Here is a 13,199-nt window from a genome sequence, read left to right on the forward strand (position 1 = left end):
ATTTCATACATGTTAAAGTGACTATTATGGCCATTTTAACACTATTGAGAATTTATATATAATTATTTTTACTTCGACACTAACCAAATTTTAATTACAATTTTGTTGAATACCAATCTTAAAAATTATACTAATTCTTAAACGATATTACAAAGTGTAGGCGAAATTAATTCCCATGCCAAGTCAAGAGGATTTTCATCGAGAACAAGAAGGTGGATCATCCAAGTAGAAACTAATTCAAATGGGCATGAAAATGACAGTAAAAAAGAGTTCTTTGGCATCTAGGATAATTTCAGATGCGCCCCTGAAGCATTTTTTAACTCTTATTGCATGATATGAAAAAATCACCAATTTTATTTTAAAAAATTAAGTAACTAATTATTGAAATAGTTCGAGTACCTTCATTTTCTTATTCTAATTGCATTTTTATACACGACTAATTTTAAACACGATGTGACTCGTGAGTCATTATCTTTGTGGAAATATACCCGTTCACTGGTTTCACCGTCGCGAGCAGATTTTTTTAGCAAAGAAGTGGCACAAATTTGGTTTCAGCAACGGTCACAGTAGTCTGCTGAGAGACTTGATTAACAACTTCAAATTCCTCCTTGTAGCCTCATCGCCGGTGAAGCTGGATATGTCTGAACTGATACTCTGGAGACAGATGAAGTACTTAGATGTATTTTTTTTTGTTACGAAGAAAGAATCAGGGAAGAGAAGGATGCCTAACCTCGATATTCTTCAAGGTGAAGATGAGGGTGAAAATAGATTGTTTAATTAAATCAGCATTCTCAGGAGTTAGGATGGCAGACTGAACCTTCCTACAAGATGACGGAAGATTGAGCCTACAAAATGCATAATGCAAGTAGCGTATGGAACTTGATGCATCATTTTACATTAACATAATGATAATCGTACTCGTGATATGGATGTATAACTATACAACTTAAAAAAAATGGAAAAGCTGTGTAGTGGTGATCAAGTAGAGTTTACCTCAAATCCTCGGTTGCCATGGCTAGGCTCTTGGTTAAGCTTTCCACATCCTTCAGCAGAGTACTATCGCGCACCTCAGCAAGCAAAGGTTGAATGTCTTCAGCCAATACTTCAATCTGTTGCATTACTACAACAAATTCTTCATACTTCAGATTCAGAATGCACGTACTTGAAAATGGCTAGCAATCAGAAAGACCCAAAGTAATGCAGGAATAGGCACAACAAATCAACTGTATGCTTAGAATGAAACTCTAGACAAAAAAGAGTGAATTATATGAAGTCATTCAACTACGATGATTTGCAGCAATAAAGCAATTTAACATGGCGATCTTAATATTGCCAAGATTATACTGCCTTCGCTAGATATAGTATTAGTATACATCAAAATTTTATAAACTAGAAAATTAAAATCTAGCACAATGGATCCTAAAAAATTATAAGTATCCAAGACTAGAGGTTATAATGTCCAATAACACACGTTAGTAGTAAAAAATTACTTTCACCTTGGCAAGGAGGGGTTGTGCTTCTTCAACAACAGATGCCACCTTTTCAGCCAATCTATAACTTCTTGAGACTCCAATTTCCTCCATTTCTCTTCCAAGACGTGTAAACACTCCAATCAAGGAATCCAAGCTTACTCCTTGTTGCCCTTTTATCTTTTGTCTGTCACACACAATTAGAGCTTCTTTGACACAATCAGTATCAAGAGGACCTACAGAAGGCTCAGGAAGTGGATCTCGTGGTGTAATATCAATCAATGTCTCCATAAGAAGGCCAGATTGATTCACCTCAACTAATGAATTTCGAGGTACAAAGATTTTATCATCCTCAACCTGCCAAGGTGAAGGTTAAAGTAGTTACAGTTGCTAGTCATTTAATTGGAATAAAGTAAGCAAAGAACAGATGTACATAATAATTTTCCAACTCTCAACAAACATAGCACATCAATATTAGTCCAGGACAGCATATTACATGTGAAAGCGACTTCATCACTAACCAATTTGAACACAATGAAGAAATCACTGGAAGTGCAGAGAACTAAGATTCTAGTCAAATAGCCAACAAAGCAACATAATATTTATTAACCAAGGCAGAAAAATGGCTAATGGAAAAGGCAACCAGGTTATGAGTGGCTCGCAAGAAAGCACCACAACTGTATAAAGGATTGCACAGCAACACACTGAACAAAATCTAAACCAGTAGCTCAAATTGTCACGCTTTTTGGTCAACTTGGAAGCTCTTCTATTATCATCGTTTTCATTTTTAAGGATTGGGACAAATTGTGTGTCAAATTTCAAATGATTCTTCTAAGCTGCATTATATTTATTCAATTAAATATTTGTCTCTGAATTTGATGAATGAAAGATAAACACATTAGTCAATCTCTGTGGTTTGCTTTTAGAGGTAGAAATATCATTCTAGTTATCATCACTCTCATGGAATAATAATTTTGACAAAACCGTCTCTTTTATCATAATCAAGGCTTCATTCCAATTTCCAACACAAGTTTTCATGTTCCCTATCTTGACAGATGACCTATCTCCTTGTCATAGAGTTCCCATTAGATAATATTTCTCCAGCACACAGTATCAAGAGGTGTCAGAGTGGATTTAGCTTATTGGAAGGATTATCATGGTAAAATTCTAAAACAAGTAAATAAATTTAACTGCCTTGATTGTCTACAATGATGGCATATCAGGTTGGCACACAGATGTTCAAAAATCAATCACCAACTAACCAACACTAATAAGTGTAGAAACAAAAAGTGGCAGATGATATATTGCTATCAAACATGTCACTCTTTGAGGACCATCCCTCTCTTTTTCATCAAGAGTATCACATCTTGAATCAAAAGAATGTTCTTCCATCAATTCAAAGACAAATACTTATCCGATAGCATGTGATAGAATGGATCTGATTATTTGCAAATATAATTCCCTGTTACTGATTTTTGTAATTAGAATAAAAATAAACACTAGATGTTAAATCCGAATATTTTAAATTACTTCTTTCTCACAGAATATGAAATCCGGCATATAAGAACAAGCTTTTTAAACAAACTATTCTAAATGTCTATTTCCTCGTGAACTTTAACAGGGAAAGAAACTTTTTTGAAAAATGATCAGTGTACATACCTCAACTACGGCATCGATGCTCTTCAAGCTGGAACCAACCCGCACCACGCTGCCCACAGTCACCCCCCGGATCCTAACAGGGGTGCCCACACAGATCCCAGCTGCCTGGGAGAACTCGAACACCACCTGATATTTCCTGAACCGCGAACGCATCTGGATACCACGCAGCCAGACTATGGCGAGGGCGAAGAGAGCTGTCCCGGAGACCATGAACAACCCAACGCCTCCCTCCCACACTCCTCGCCGCCCAAATCCGTAGTCTCCAAGAGGTTGCAGCGTCCTCCTCCACAGCGTCTTGGGGACCTCCAAAACGGACGCCAGCGTGCTCTTCCCCGTCGTTCGGCTCTCGTCGGAGCCGGCTGAAGAGGCCGTGATCCGAAGAAATTTCTTGGAGGGGCGGGAGAATCTTGGGGAATTGACAACCAAAGAGAGGATCGACGGCGACAGCGGCAAATTGACTGAGGACATCATCCGGACTCGGAGGACTAGTGCGCCGGTTGTATGGGGCGGATTGGTCTTAACCCTAGAAAGCTGGCAAAATGAACATAATAATGAGAGGAGACAGACAGACAGTCAAGTAGAGGAGAGAGTAATTAAGATCGAACAAACCAATGGCACGTGTGGAACGAGATCGGTCCGGTTCATTTTTTCGGGACATGAACATTTTGAGTCGCCCGGATTTGAAAACAAAATAAGTTTTTATTTTATCAAAATTACATCACCTATCAAAATATATATATATATATATATATCCACTATCTTAGCGGACCCTCTAGTGTCGGTCCCATGGATATGGAGGGAGGTTCATACAGGTACACAGGCCATAGGCATATGACGGGATAAACCCCAGGTCATCAGTTCCTGAGAATCGATCTCTGACCATTACACTAGAGATATCATACGTCAACCGTCTGTGTTACACCTTAGGGCAAAAATTATATCAGCTATCAAGCATATATTTGATGAGGAGCGGAAAAAAAAAAAGTGAATGAGAGGGAAATTCAATAGCGTAATCAGAATTGTTTTATAAAAAAAGAGAAACTTGGTGTTGATAAATTAAAATTAGTTATCAAATAAACAAGTATCTAAATTGATAGGACTTAAATTGTATATAGCTCCATAAAGGTGTCTAATAAAAGTATTATGTGTCCAAATAATTTTGGAAACAGATGAAAATTTGACACGTTGGATTATATTATATTTATAAAAAAAATAAAATAAAATAAAACGATAATTTTAATTAACCTTATTTAGGATTTTTGGATGATCGATCTGGTTCTATAGAAATTTTTTATCGGTTATCAAGATAAATCAAGAAGTTCATCCGACGACCAGAAGCACAATATCTTTTAATTATATCTTTTATTTTTAAAAAAATCTATAAATACATCATAATTAGAATTTAAATATCCAGGCCTAGCTCAAGGCATAGGCCATTAAAGCCTATTAATTAATTAAAAATATTGAAAAAATTAAATTAGCATCATTAATATTAATTAATTATAAATGTCTTGCTAATTCAATTAATTTATTATCGATTCCACTTTCTATTTATACTTGTACTTATCTTTATTTCCTCATTAATTGTCTACCATAATTTTATATGAGATTTTATTTGCCTTAAATATAATTTATTTTTAAATTGACATATTTCTTTCTTTTTTTTATTATTACTCCAATTCCCATTTTATTTTGCAATTAGTAATACTATTCTTATAAAACCTAATGAATTCTTTTCTCCTCGATAAAATGTATTAGCAAAAATAAATTTTTTAAAATTAAAATTAATAAAGTGTATTTGACATTCTAACTAAAAAGATTAAATAATTTAATATTTTTATTAATAAAAAATAAAAATATTATCAAAATACCCGTGAGAAAACTAAATTTTATATCAAAAATTAGTTTTTTTAAATAATATTTAATTGTTTTTAATAACTAATTTTAAAAAAAATAAAATTATTATTTTCGGTCTCAAATCTAAATGAAAAATGTTAAAGAAAATTAAAAATATATTAAAAAATTTTGTTTTTAAATTTTTTTTACCTAGGGCCTCAAGCACTACAAAAATGCCTGTATTTAACGACGGGAGTACCGACGGAATCTCAACTCCGTCGGCGTATACCGACTGAATATACCTCTGTCGGTAAATACCGACGGGATTTAAATCGGTCGGTAATTATCGACGGAAACACTATTCCGTCGGGGCGTACCATAATATTACCGTTAGAGTTTTGTGTATTTTCGACGGAATTCTTATTCCGTCAGTAAATAGGCGGGTGCGGGCGTAAACATGACTGACGGAATGATATTCAGTCGGTAATTAACGGATTTAGGGTTTTATTATACCGACGGAAAGTTAATTCCGTTTGTGAGTTTCCGCCTGTACCCATTTTCTTTGCATTCGCTAAACCTTACCCGATAACTAGCCGAAATCACCCTCGCGGATCGCTGCCGGCGACCTGCTCACGGCCGGCAGGGTGCTTGCGGCCGGCGCCCTGCTCGAGGCCGGCAGGGTCCTTGCGGCCGGCGGGCTGCTCGCGGCCGCTTGCCTGCTCGGGGGTTCCTGGGCTGCTCGCGGTGCTTTGTTACTGTTCGTAGCTGAGCACAATGTAAACCCTAGAAAATTTAAGTGTCGTGACATATTTTGATCCATTTCGCTATTGTACTTGCATAAAATGTAGTAGTCAACAGGTGTTTGATCGATGCTTCTCATATATATATGATTATTTCATTTGATAATGCTATAAGGAACAACATGTTTATAATAGTTTCATTTAATTGTTCTAGTGTAGAGGTGATTTATGGTAATATGATATGATGATCGTGAGATGAAATTGTGCACATAATTCTTTATTTAAACTTATTTCAAGTGATACAACAAGTTTAATAATGTTTCAATTTATATTCTCTTTAGGTTATAACAATGTATATGAACAAACCTTGGATGTACAATCGATTAGACAATGGTTTTATTAGAGATGATTTTATTGCTGAAGTTGAACAGTTTGTGATTTTTGCTAAAAGTCATCCAGAATGTATGAATGATTCTGAGTTACGGTGTCCGTGCAATCATAAAAAATGTCAAAATAGAGCATTTCGTGATGAGGATACCGTAAAAATGCACATATGTAGAAATGGATTTGTGCCAAATTACTACAATTGGTATTGCCACGGAGAGCCTTATTTATATGAACCAATTGGGTCATTTGGTGGTTCGTATTCTGGGACTACTGTTACAGCTCCTGAAGCATCAAATAATATTGATATTTCAATGCAATCAATGGTTCAAGATGCCATGAATGCAGTTGATTATTCGAATATAGATGAAATACCAACCCCTGAATATCAGCAACTATATGAAATGTTAAAGGCTAGTGAAAGAGAAGTGTGGAAAGGCATTCCTTCTGGTCATTCACAATTATCAGCTACAGCAAGGTTATTGAATATGAAAGCAGAACATCATTTCTCAGAAAGATGTTACGATGACATTTATCAATTGATGTTAGAGTTGCTCCCTACTGATAACATAATGACTGATAGCTTCTATGAAACAAAGAAATTGATCAGAGGTTTAGGTTTGTCTGTAGAGAAGATTGATTGTTGTATAAACAACTGCATGATATTTTGGAATGAAGACAGTGATTTGAATGAATGTAAAATCTGTACTCACCCTCGTTTTAAGCATCGTAATCGCATACCAGGGAAGAAGAAGAAAAATATTGCTTGGAAAGTGATGTATTATTTTCCGTTAACTGTTAGACTTCAACGCTTGTATGCATCTGCAGCTACAGCTAACCACATGTTGTGGCATCATGAGCATGAGCATGAGCATGAAGAAGGTATAATGTGTCATCCTTGTGATTCTCCTGCATGGAAACATCTTGATACTGTGTTTCCCTCCTTTGCAATGGAACCATGAAATGTGAGATTGGGACTTTCTACAGATGGATTTCAACCATTTGGTCAGTCGGGACAACAATATTCATCTTGGCCAGTTATATTAACACCGTACAATTTACCACCATGGATGTGCATGAAAGATGAATTTATGTTTCTTACCGTGCTTATTCCTGGTTCAGCCAATCCAAAAGATAAGATAGATATTTTCTTGCAACCTCTAATTGTCGAGCTTAATGAATTATGGAATGTAGGGTCGGTTACTTATGATATTGCAAGTAAAATTAATTTTACATTGCATGCGACCTTATTATGGATGATCAGTGATTTTCCAGCATACTCAATGTTGTCGGGATGGAGCACGGTTGGTAAATTAGCATGCCCACATTGCATGACAGAGTCCGATGCATTTTCATTGCCTTGCAGTGGGAAGATATCTTGGTTTGATAATCATCGTAAATTTCTACCACTGGATCACCCTTTTAGGCAAAATAAGAAAAATTTTCTAAAGAATGTTGTAGTCAGAAAACCTCCCCCAGCAGTCCATGCTTCAGGTGAAGAAATCATTGAACAAATAGATAGTTATGGATTACTCCCAGTATCTTAGCCTAATTCTGATGAGATAAATAAGTATCTTGTGAGGATGAGCAAGTGTGGTTGGAAGAAAAGGAGCATATTCTGGGAGTTGCCGTATTGGAAGTATATACTCATTCGACACAATATAGATGTGATGCATGTTGAGAAAAATTTCTTTGATAATATCTTCAACACTGTGATGAATGTACCTGGAAGAACTAAGGACACTGCAAAATCACGTGAAGAATTAAAAGAACTAGTCAACAGACCAGAATTGCATCAGAATGAAACAACCAATAAGTTTCCAAAAGCTTGTTATACATTGGACAAAGATGGTAAACAAGCTTTATGTAGTTGGTTAAAAGAAATCAAATTTCCAGATGGATATGCTTCGAATATAGCTCGATGCGTTGACATGAACAAATTAAAGATGTTTGGAATGAAGAGTCATGACTGTCATGTGTTCATGCAAAGACTTATTCCAATAGCTTTTTCATGATTTACTTCCCAATAATGTTTGGCAAGCACTTACAGAGTTGAGTCTTTTTTTTCAGAGATTTGACAGCGAGGTGTATTATGACGGTTGATATGATTCAGCTAGAGACTGACATTCCTCTCATACTTTGTAAGTTGGAGCGCATATTTCCACCAAGTTTTTTTGATTCAATGGAACATCTACCGGTACATTTACCATATGAGGCACGAATAGCTGGTCCTGTGCAGTATAGATGGATGTACCCATTTGAAAGGTTTTTAAGAAAATAAAAAAATAATGTTCGTAATAAAGCAAGAGTTGAAGGATCAATATGTAATGTTTATCTGGTGGAGAAAGCATCTTCGTTCTGCTCTTATTATTTTGCTGATAATGTTAAAACCAGACACCGCAAATGTCCTAGAAATTCCGATGATACTCAGAATATAGATCCATCGATGCTTTCTATTTTCAAATTTTCTGGTAAACCAATGGGTGCATCTGTTTCTAGATGGTTAACTCAACAAGAAAACCATGCTGCAATAACATACATACTCTTAAACTTTGATGAGGTCAAACCCTACATAAAGTAAGTTAACTTCTCTAATCAAGCTTTTATTTCGTTGTAGTTAATTGCTTGATATCCTAATTTTCTTATAATTATCTTTTTTCAAAGCTTGTTTGAGCAACAATTACATCTTCAAAATCCATCAATGACTGCAAGTGAGGTTGCTGAAAAGTTAGAGACCGAATTTGCATTATGGTTTCAAATATATGTGAGTTAGAGAAATTTTCATAATTATTTATTAAAATAAATTCGGTCCTAATTTTTCGTATTACTATTTTGATAGGTGAAAGACCGAAGAATATCTAATGTACAAGATGATAGAATATTGAATCTTGCATCTGGACCCCTACGCCAAATAATGGTCTATTCGGGTTACTATGTTAATGGTCTCAAATTCCATGTGAGACAACGAGATTCGCAGAGATTAACTTTTAATTCTGGTGTCTGCGTTAAAGGATCTATCGACACCAATAACACTAAGTTTGATTACTATGGTAGACTTGAGGAAATTATAGAGGTTGAGTATCCTGCATTACCGATAAAAAAGTGTGTGTTGTTCAAATGTTCATGGTATAATCCAACTCCAAGAACAGGTACCAGAATACATCCAAATTATAATTTAGTAGAGGTTAATGCAAACAGAATGTTCAATAAGTTTGAACCTTTCATTTTTGCAATATAAGCGGGTCAGGTGGTTTATCTTGAATATCCTACAAAGAGAAGAAGAGCTAGTGAATGGTTGTTTGTTTGTCGATTGAAGTCTCGTTCTACCATAGAAATCCGAACACTATTACTGCTCAAAACCATGATGCATTTCAGAATGACGAAGTAGAGAGATATTCGGTTGTTTCACAAATCCAATCTACATCACAATTACTTGTAGATGGTAATGCCACTGACGAGGAGATAGATGATGGAGAGAAATCCAGCAGTGAGGATTTTGTTGAACTAACAGAGTCTAGCGACGACGACTTATAAACTGTTAATGTTGAGTAGAAATGCTTCCAGAGTCTAGCATTGATTAAATTTTAGCATTATTATTCATCTAGTAAGTTATGCTTTAATCATGTTTTGTTGTTTATTTATCATGTTATTAAAGACTTATTATGATGTGTTGTAATATGTTTTTTTAGATATAAGGTATCATGGCAGATCTTCCAACACCACTCCGTGGATCCACCGTACTTAGGGTTGTTGGAGAGTCGTAAGTATTTTTTTTATTATTAGTAATTCAAGTTCTTTATTTATAGCATATATCTTATGTCTTAATATTGCTTATATGTAGGTTTACTCCCGACGGCCATCGAGTATCCACATATATCACACGGAAATTTAAGGAAAGAGTCTGCATATCTGGGACTACATGGAGACATGTAGATGCTGGAACTAAGGATTTCTATTATCAAGAATTTGTGGTAAGTAAATTGAATATGTACATTATATTTATCCTTTAATATTCTAAAATTTTATTTTTAAATTGCAGAAAAAATATACATGGGAGGAGGGGCACGAGGTAGAATTTGCAAAAACTTGGAATATTTATTGTGGCAAGTTGTACAAAGACCTATTATACTATGTGAGAAAGGATGACACACGACCTGCTTATGTATCCGAGGAGATTTGGAGTGCATGGACGACCACTTGGTCTGCAGAAAGATGGCAGACAAAGGCTCTAAAAGCTCGAGCGAATAGGAATACAGAGCCAGGTGGCCCGAGTACCGGATCTGCTCGGCATACATCAGGATCTCGATCTATTGTTGAGCACGCTATGGATCTGGTGATTTTAATTTAAAGTTATATAAATTAAATTTTTATTTATTAATGAACTTGTATAATTTTAGTCAAATTTATTTGTGCATGCAGGAGCGTTCTTTAGAAAGACAACCCACTTGCTTGGAGATCTTTCTCAAAACTCACAAGAGAAAGGATGACACATATATTGATGATCGATCAAAGGACATTGGGGTTTGAATTATTAACTTGCAATTTATATTTAATCTTTAATAATGATTAATTAGCTTTAATAATTGTGTATAATATATAAATTGTATATTTTTTCTACACGACAAGCAGGGTTGCTCAGGCATCTCAGCCACCAGTAGAGGGAGGGGAGTCACAGGATCTATCCACCCAGGAAATAAATGAAATTTATTATGATGTTGTGGGTGGAAGGACAAAGAACTCATCCTCTACGGCCTTAGTTCCCAGGACAAGGTGGTATTTGATCGCTTGAGAACTCCTAGGGGTCGTACGAGTTCCTCTTCTTCTTCTTCTGAGGTGGAGTCATTAAGAAAAGAAAACCAAGACTTGAAGACTCAGATGACTACCATGGATCAGAAGTGGGAGAAGAAGTGGGCTGCACAGGAGCAGGCATTGGCCCAGATGCAAGCAATCATTGCACGATGGGACCCATCACAGCAGCCCCAGTCAGAGGAGACCCCAGACCCATCAGACCCAGACCCAGACCCCGCTGATGATTAGATTTTGTCGAGGTATGTTTAACTATAACTTGATTTTTTTTAGATTTTTTTAGAAATTCATTAAGTCAAATATATTTATTGTATATTATTAGATGCTTATCTTAAAGTGTTTTCCATTTTTCAGGAGTTCATACTAATACATTCACCATCATCACTATTATTGGTTATCCAAAATATAATCCAGGTATTTTTTTTTACAAGTAAAATTAGTTATATATAACAATGTTTGAGTTATATTACATTTGCATCGATTTATTCTAATCATAATCTATTGTATTTGACTTTTACAGGATTATATTCGGATATATGTATAAGTGATGTATCATGGTATGTATTTTGGATATTTTGTATTTGTCGTTCACTTGTATACTTTTAGATACTTTTGATTGTGAGAACTTGATACTTAGATTTTATTATAGTTTGGAGATTTTCTATTTGTCGTTCAGTTATGTTTATATATTTGTTGTATGTTGTATTTTGGAGATTGTGGATTGATTTATATTGTGATCTTGTTGTTGTATGTTGTTAATATATTGTGTGGATTGTGTTTGTGATACCATCGCTTGTGATGGTTTGTATTTGTATTAAATTTGTATATGGGAAACAAGCAAAACAGGGGCTGGATTTCAAATTTTTTTCAATTTTTTACCGACGGAATTATAGTTTTCGTCGGTATATTATCGAAAAGCACAGTGTTTTCTACGATATATTCCCGACGGAATTAATGTTTCCGTCAGTAAACACCGACGGAATCACTGTTTCCGTCGGTGTCTACCGACTGAATCCGAGTTTCCGTCGGTAAACACCGACGGAAACAGTGATTCCGTCGGGAGTCTCCGTTTACCGTCGTTTGATTTTTTACCGACGGGTAAGAATCTCAGTTGGTAATGTACTGACGGAATTATATATTTAGTCGGTACTTACCGACGGATATATTTTTCCGTCGGTAAAGTGAATGCCGACCAAAATACTTTCGATATCAGAAATTCCGTCGGTATTCCGTCGATAATGTCATATACCGATGAAATACCGATAGAATATTCAGTCGGTAATAATGGTATTTTTTATAATGAAGGAATCTTGAGGCGGTCTGTAAATATCCTATCATAGTATATAGTCCCTGGACTATATTATATATAAATCTTTGAGATGAGCGGAATTAAATTATACTTAACTTAAGAATCATCTATTCCTGCTACCATAGTGATGGAAATGTACAATTAGAGAAAAAAAGAATGGAAAAACAAAAAAGTTTTAAAATCTCCATTTTGAATTTGGAACATACAGTGATTTTTGAGTGATGTAAAAAAATAAATAATAATTTTAATTGGTTTTATTAATTATTTTTAGATGATCAATTGGTCCTATAAAAATTTTTTATTGATCATCAGGATAAATTAGAAAGTGCACATGTCAGATCAAAATTCCAGCAGTCTTTGATTATGTCCTATATTTGGAGAAAAAATTCTTGTAAATACGTCGTAGCTGGAATTCGAACCGCGAGTACCTAGGACAACCTGGATGTCCTACCATGGTACATAGTCTCGCACCCGCGATTCGAACCCAACTACGATGTATTTGTAAAAAAAATTTCTCAAAATGAAGAACGTAATTAAAAGATATTGAAATTCTGAACTGACCACTACATGCACTTCTTGTTTTATTCTAATAATTGATAAAAAAAAATTTATAGGACTAAATCAATCATTCAGATAGTCAATTTAGTTAAAATTATTATTTTTGAGTGATGCAAGTATCTTGATGAGTTTGAATTAATTTATTTCATTGCACGAACCAAGCTTAGCAATTCCTATCCTACTATCTATCCTTTTTACTCTTCATGAATAACTTCTGTATTCTTTATCCTCAATGAAAAGTTAGAGAGTCACTATCAGTAAGAAAACAAAATAATTGAGGAATAAATATTCTTTATTTAATTTTCCAAAGAATACCTACTTTACTGGTGGACGAGCGGGTTAGCATGTTGGCTGAACCAGCCAGACCTGGCGAAGTGAATCATTATCTACTACTTGTGAAATTTTTACATTTATTGTGAAGACTTATTCCTATGAATA

The 13,199-nt window shown here is 35.0% G+C and overlaps 1 protein-coding gene across 4 annotated transcripts; it reads right to left on the reverse strand.

Moving 5' to 3' along the window:
- Positions 1-331: 331 nt before the first annotated feature.
- Positions 332-3,689, reverse strand: LOC122011920 (protein TRIGALACTOSYLDIACYLGLYCEROL 2, chloroplastic-like). Of its 4 annotated transcripts, none has more exons than XM_042568355.1 (5): positions 3,129-3,689; positions 1,497-1,826; positions 994-1,109; positions 731-821; positions 332-654 (listed from the first exon to the last, which is right to left on the reverse strand). In XM_042568355.1, exons 1-5 carry the CDS (start codon positions 3,597-3,599, stop codon positions 562-564), a joined length of 1,101 nt encoding a protein of 366 aa, XP_042424289.1. In that variant the 5' UTR covers positions 3,600-3,689; the 3' UTR covers positions 332-561. The 4 variants fall into 4 exon arrangements, with proteins under 4 accessions (XP_042424289.1, XP_042424288.1, XP_042424287.1 ...); XM_042568354.1 differs by having other exon boundaries at positions 731-845; XM_042568353.1 differs by having other exon boundaries at positions 994-1,172.
- Positions 3,690-13,199: the final 9,510 nt, after the last annotated feature.

Source organism: Zingiber officinale, chromosome 8A, assembly GCF_018446385.1.
Source record: "Zingiber officinale cultivar Zhangliang chromosome 8A, Zo_v1.1, whole genome shotgun sequence".
NCBI lineage: Eukaryota > Viridiplantae > Streptophyta > Magnoliopsida > Zingiberales > Zingiberaceae > Zingiber > Zingiber officinale.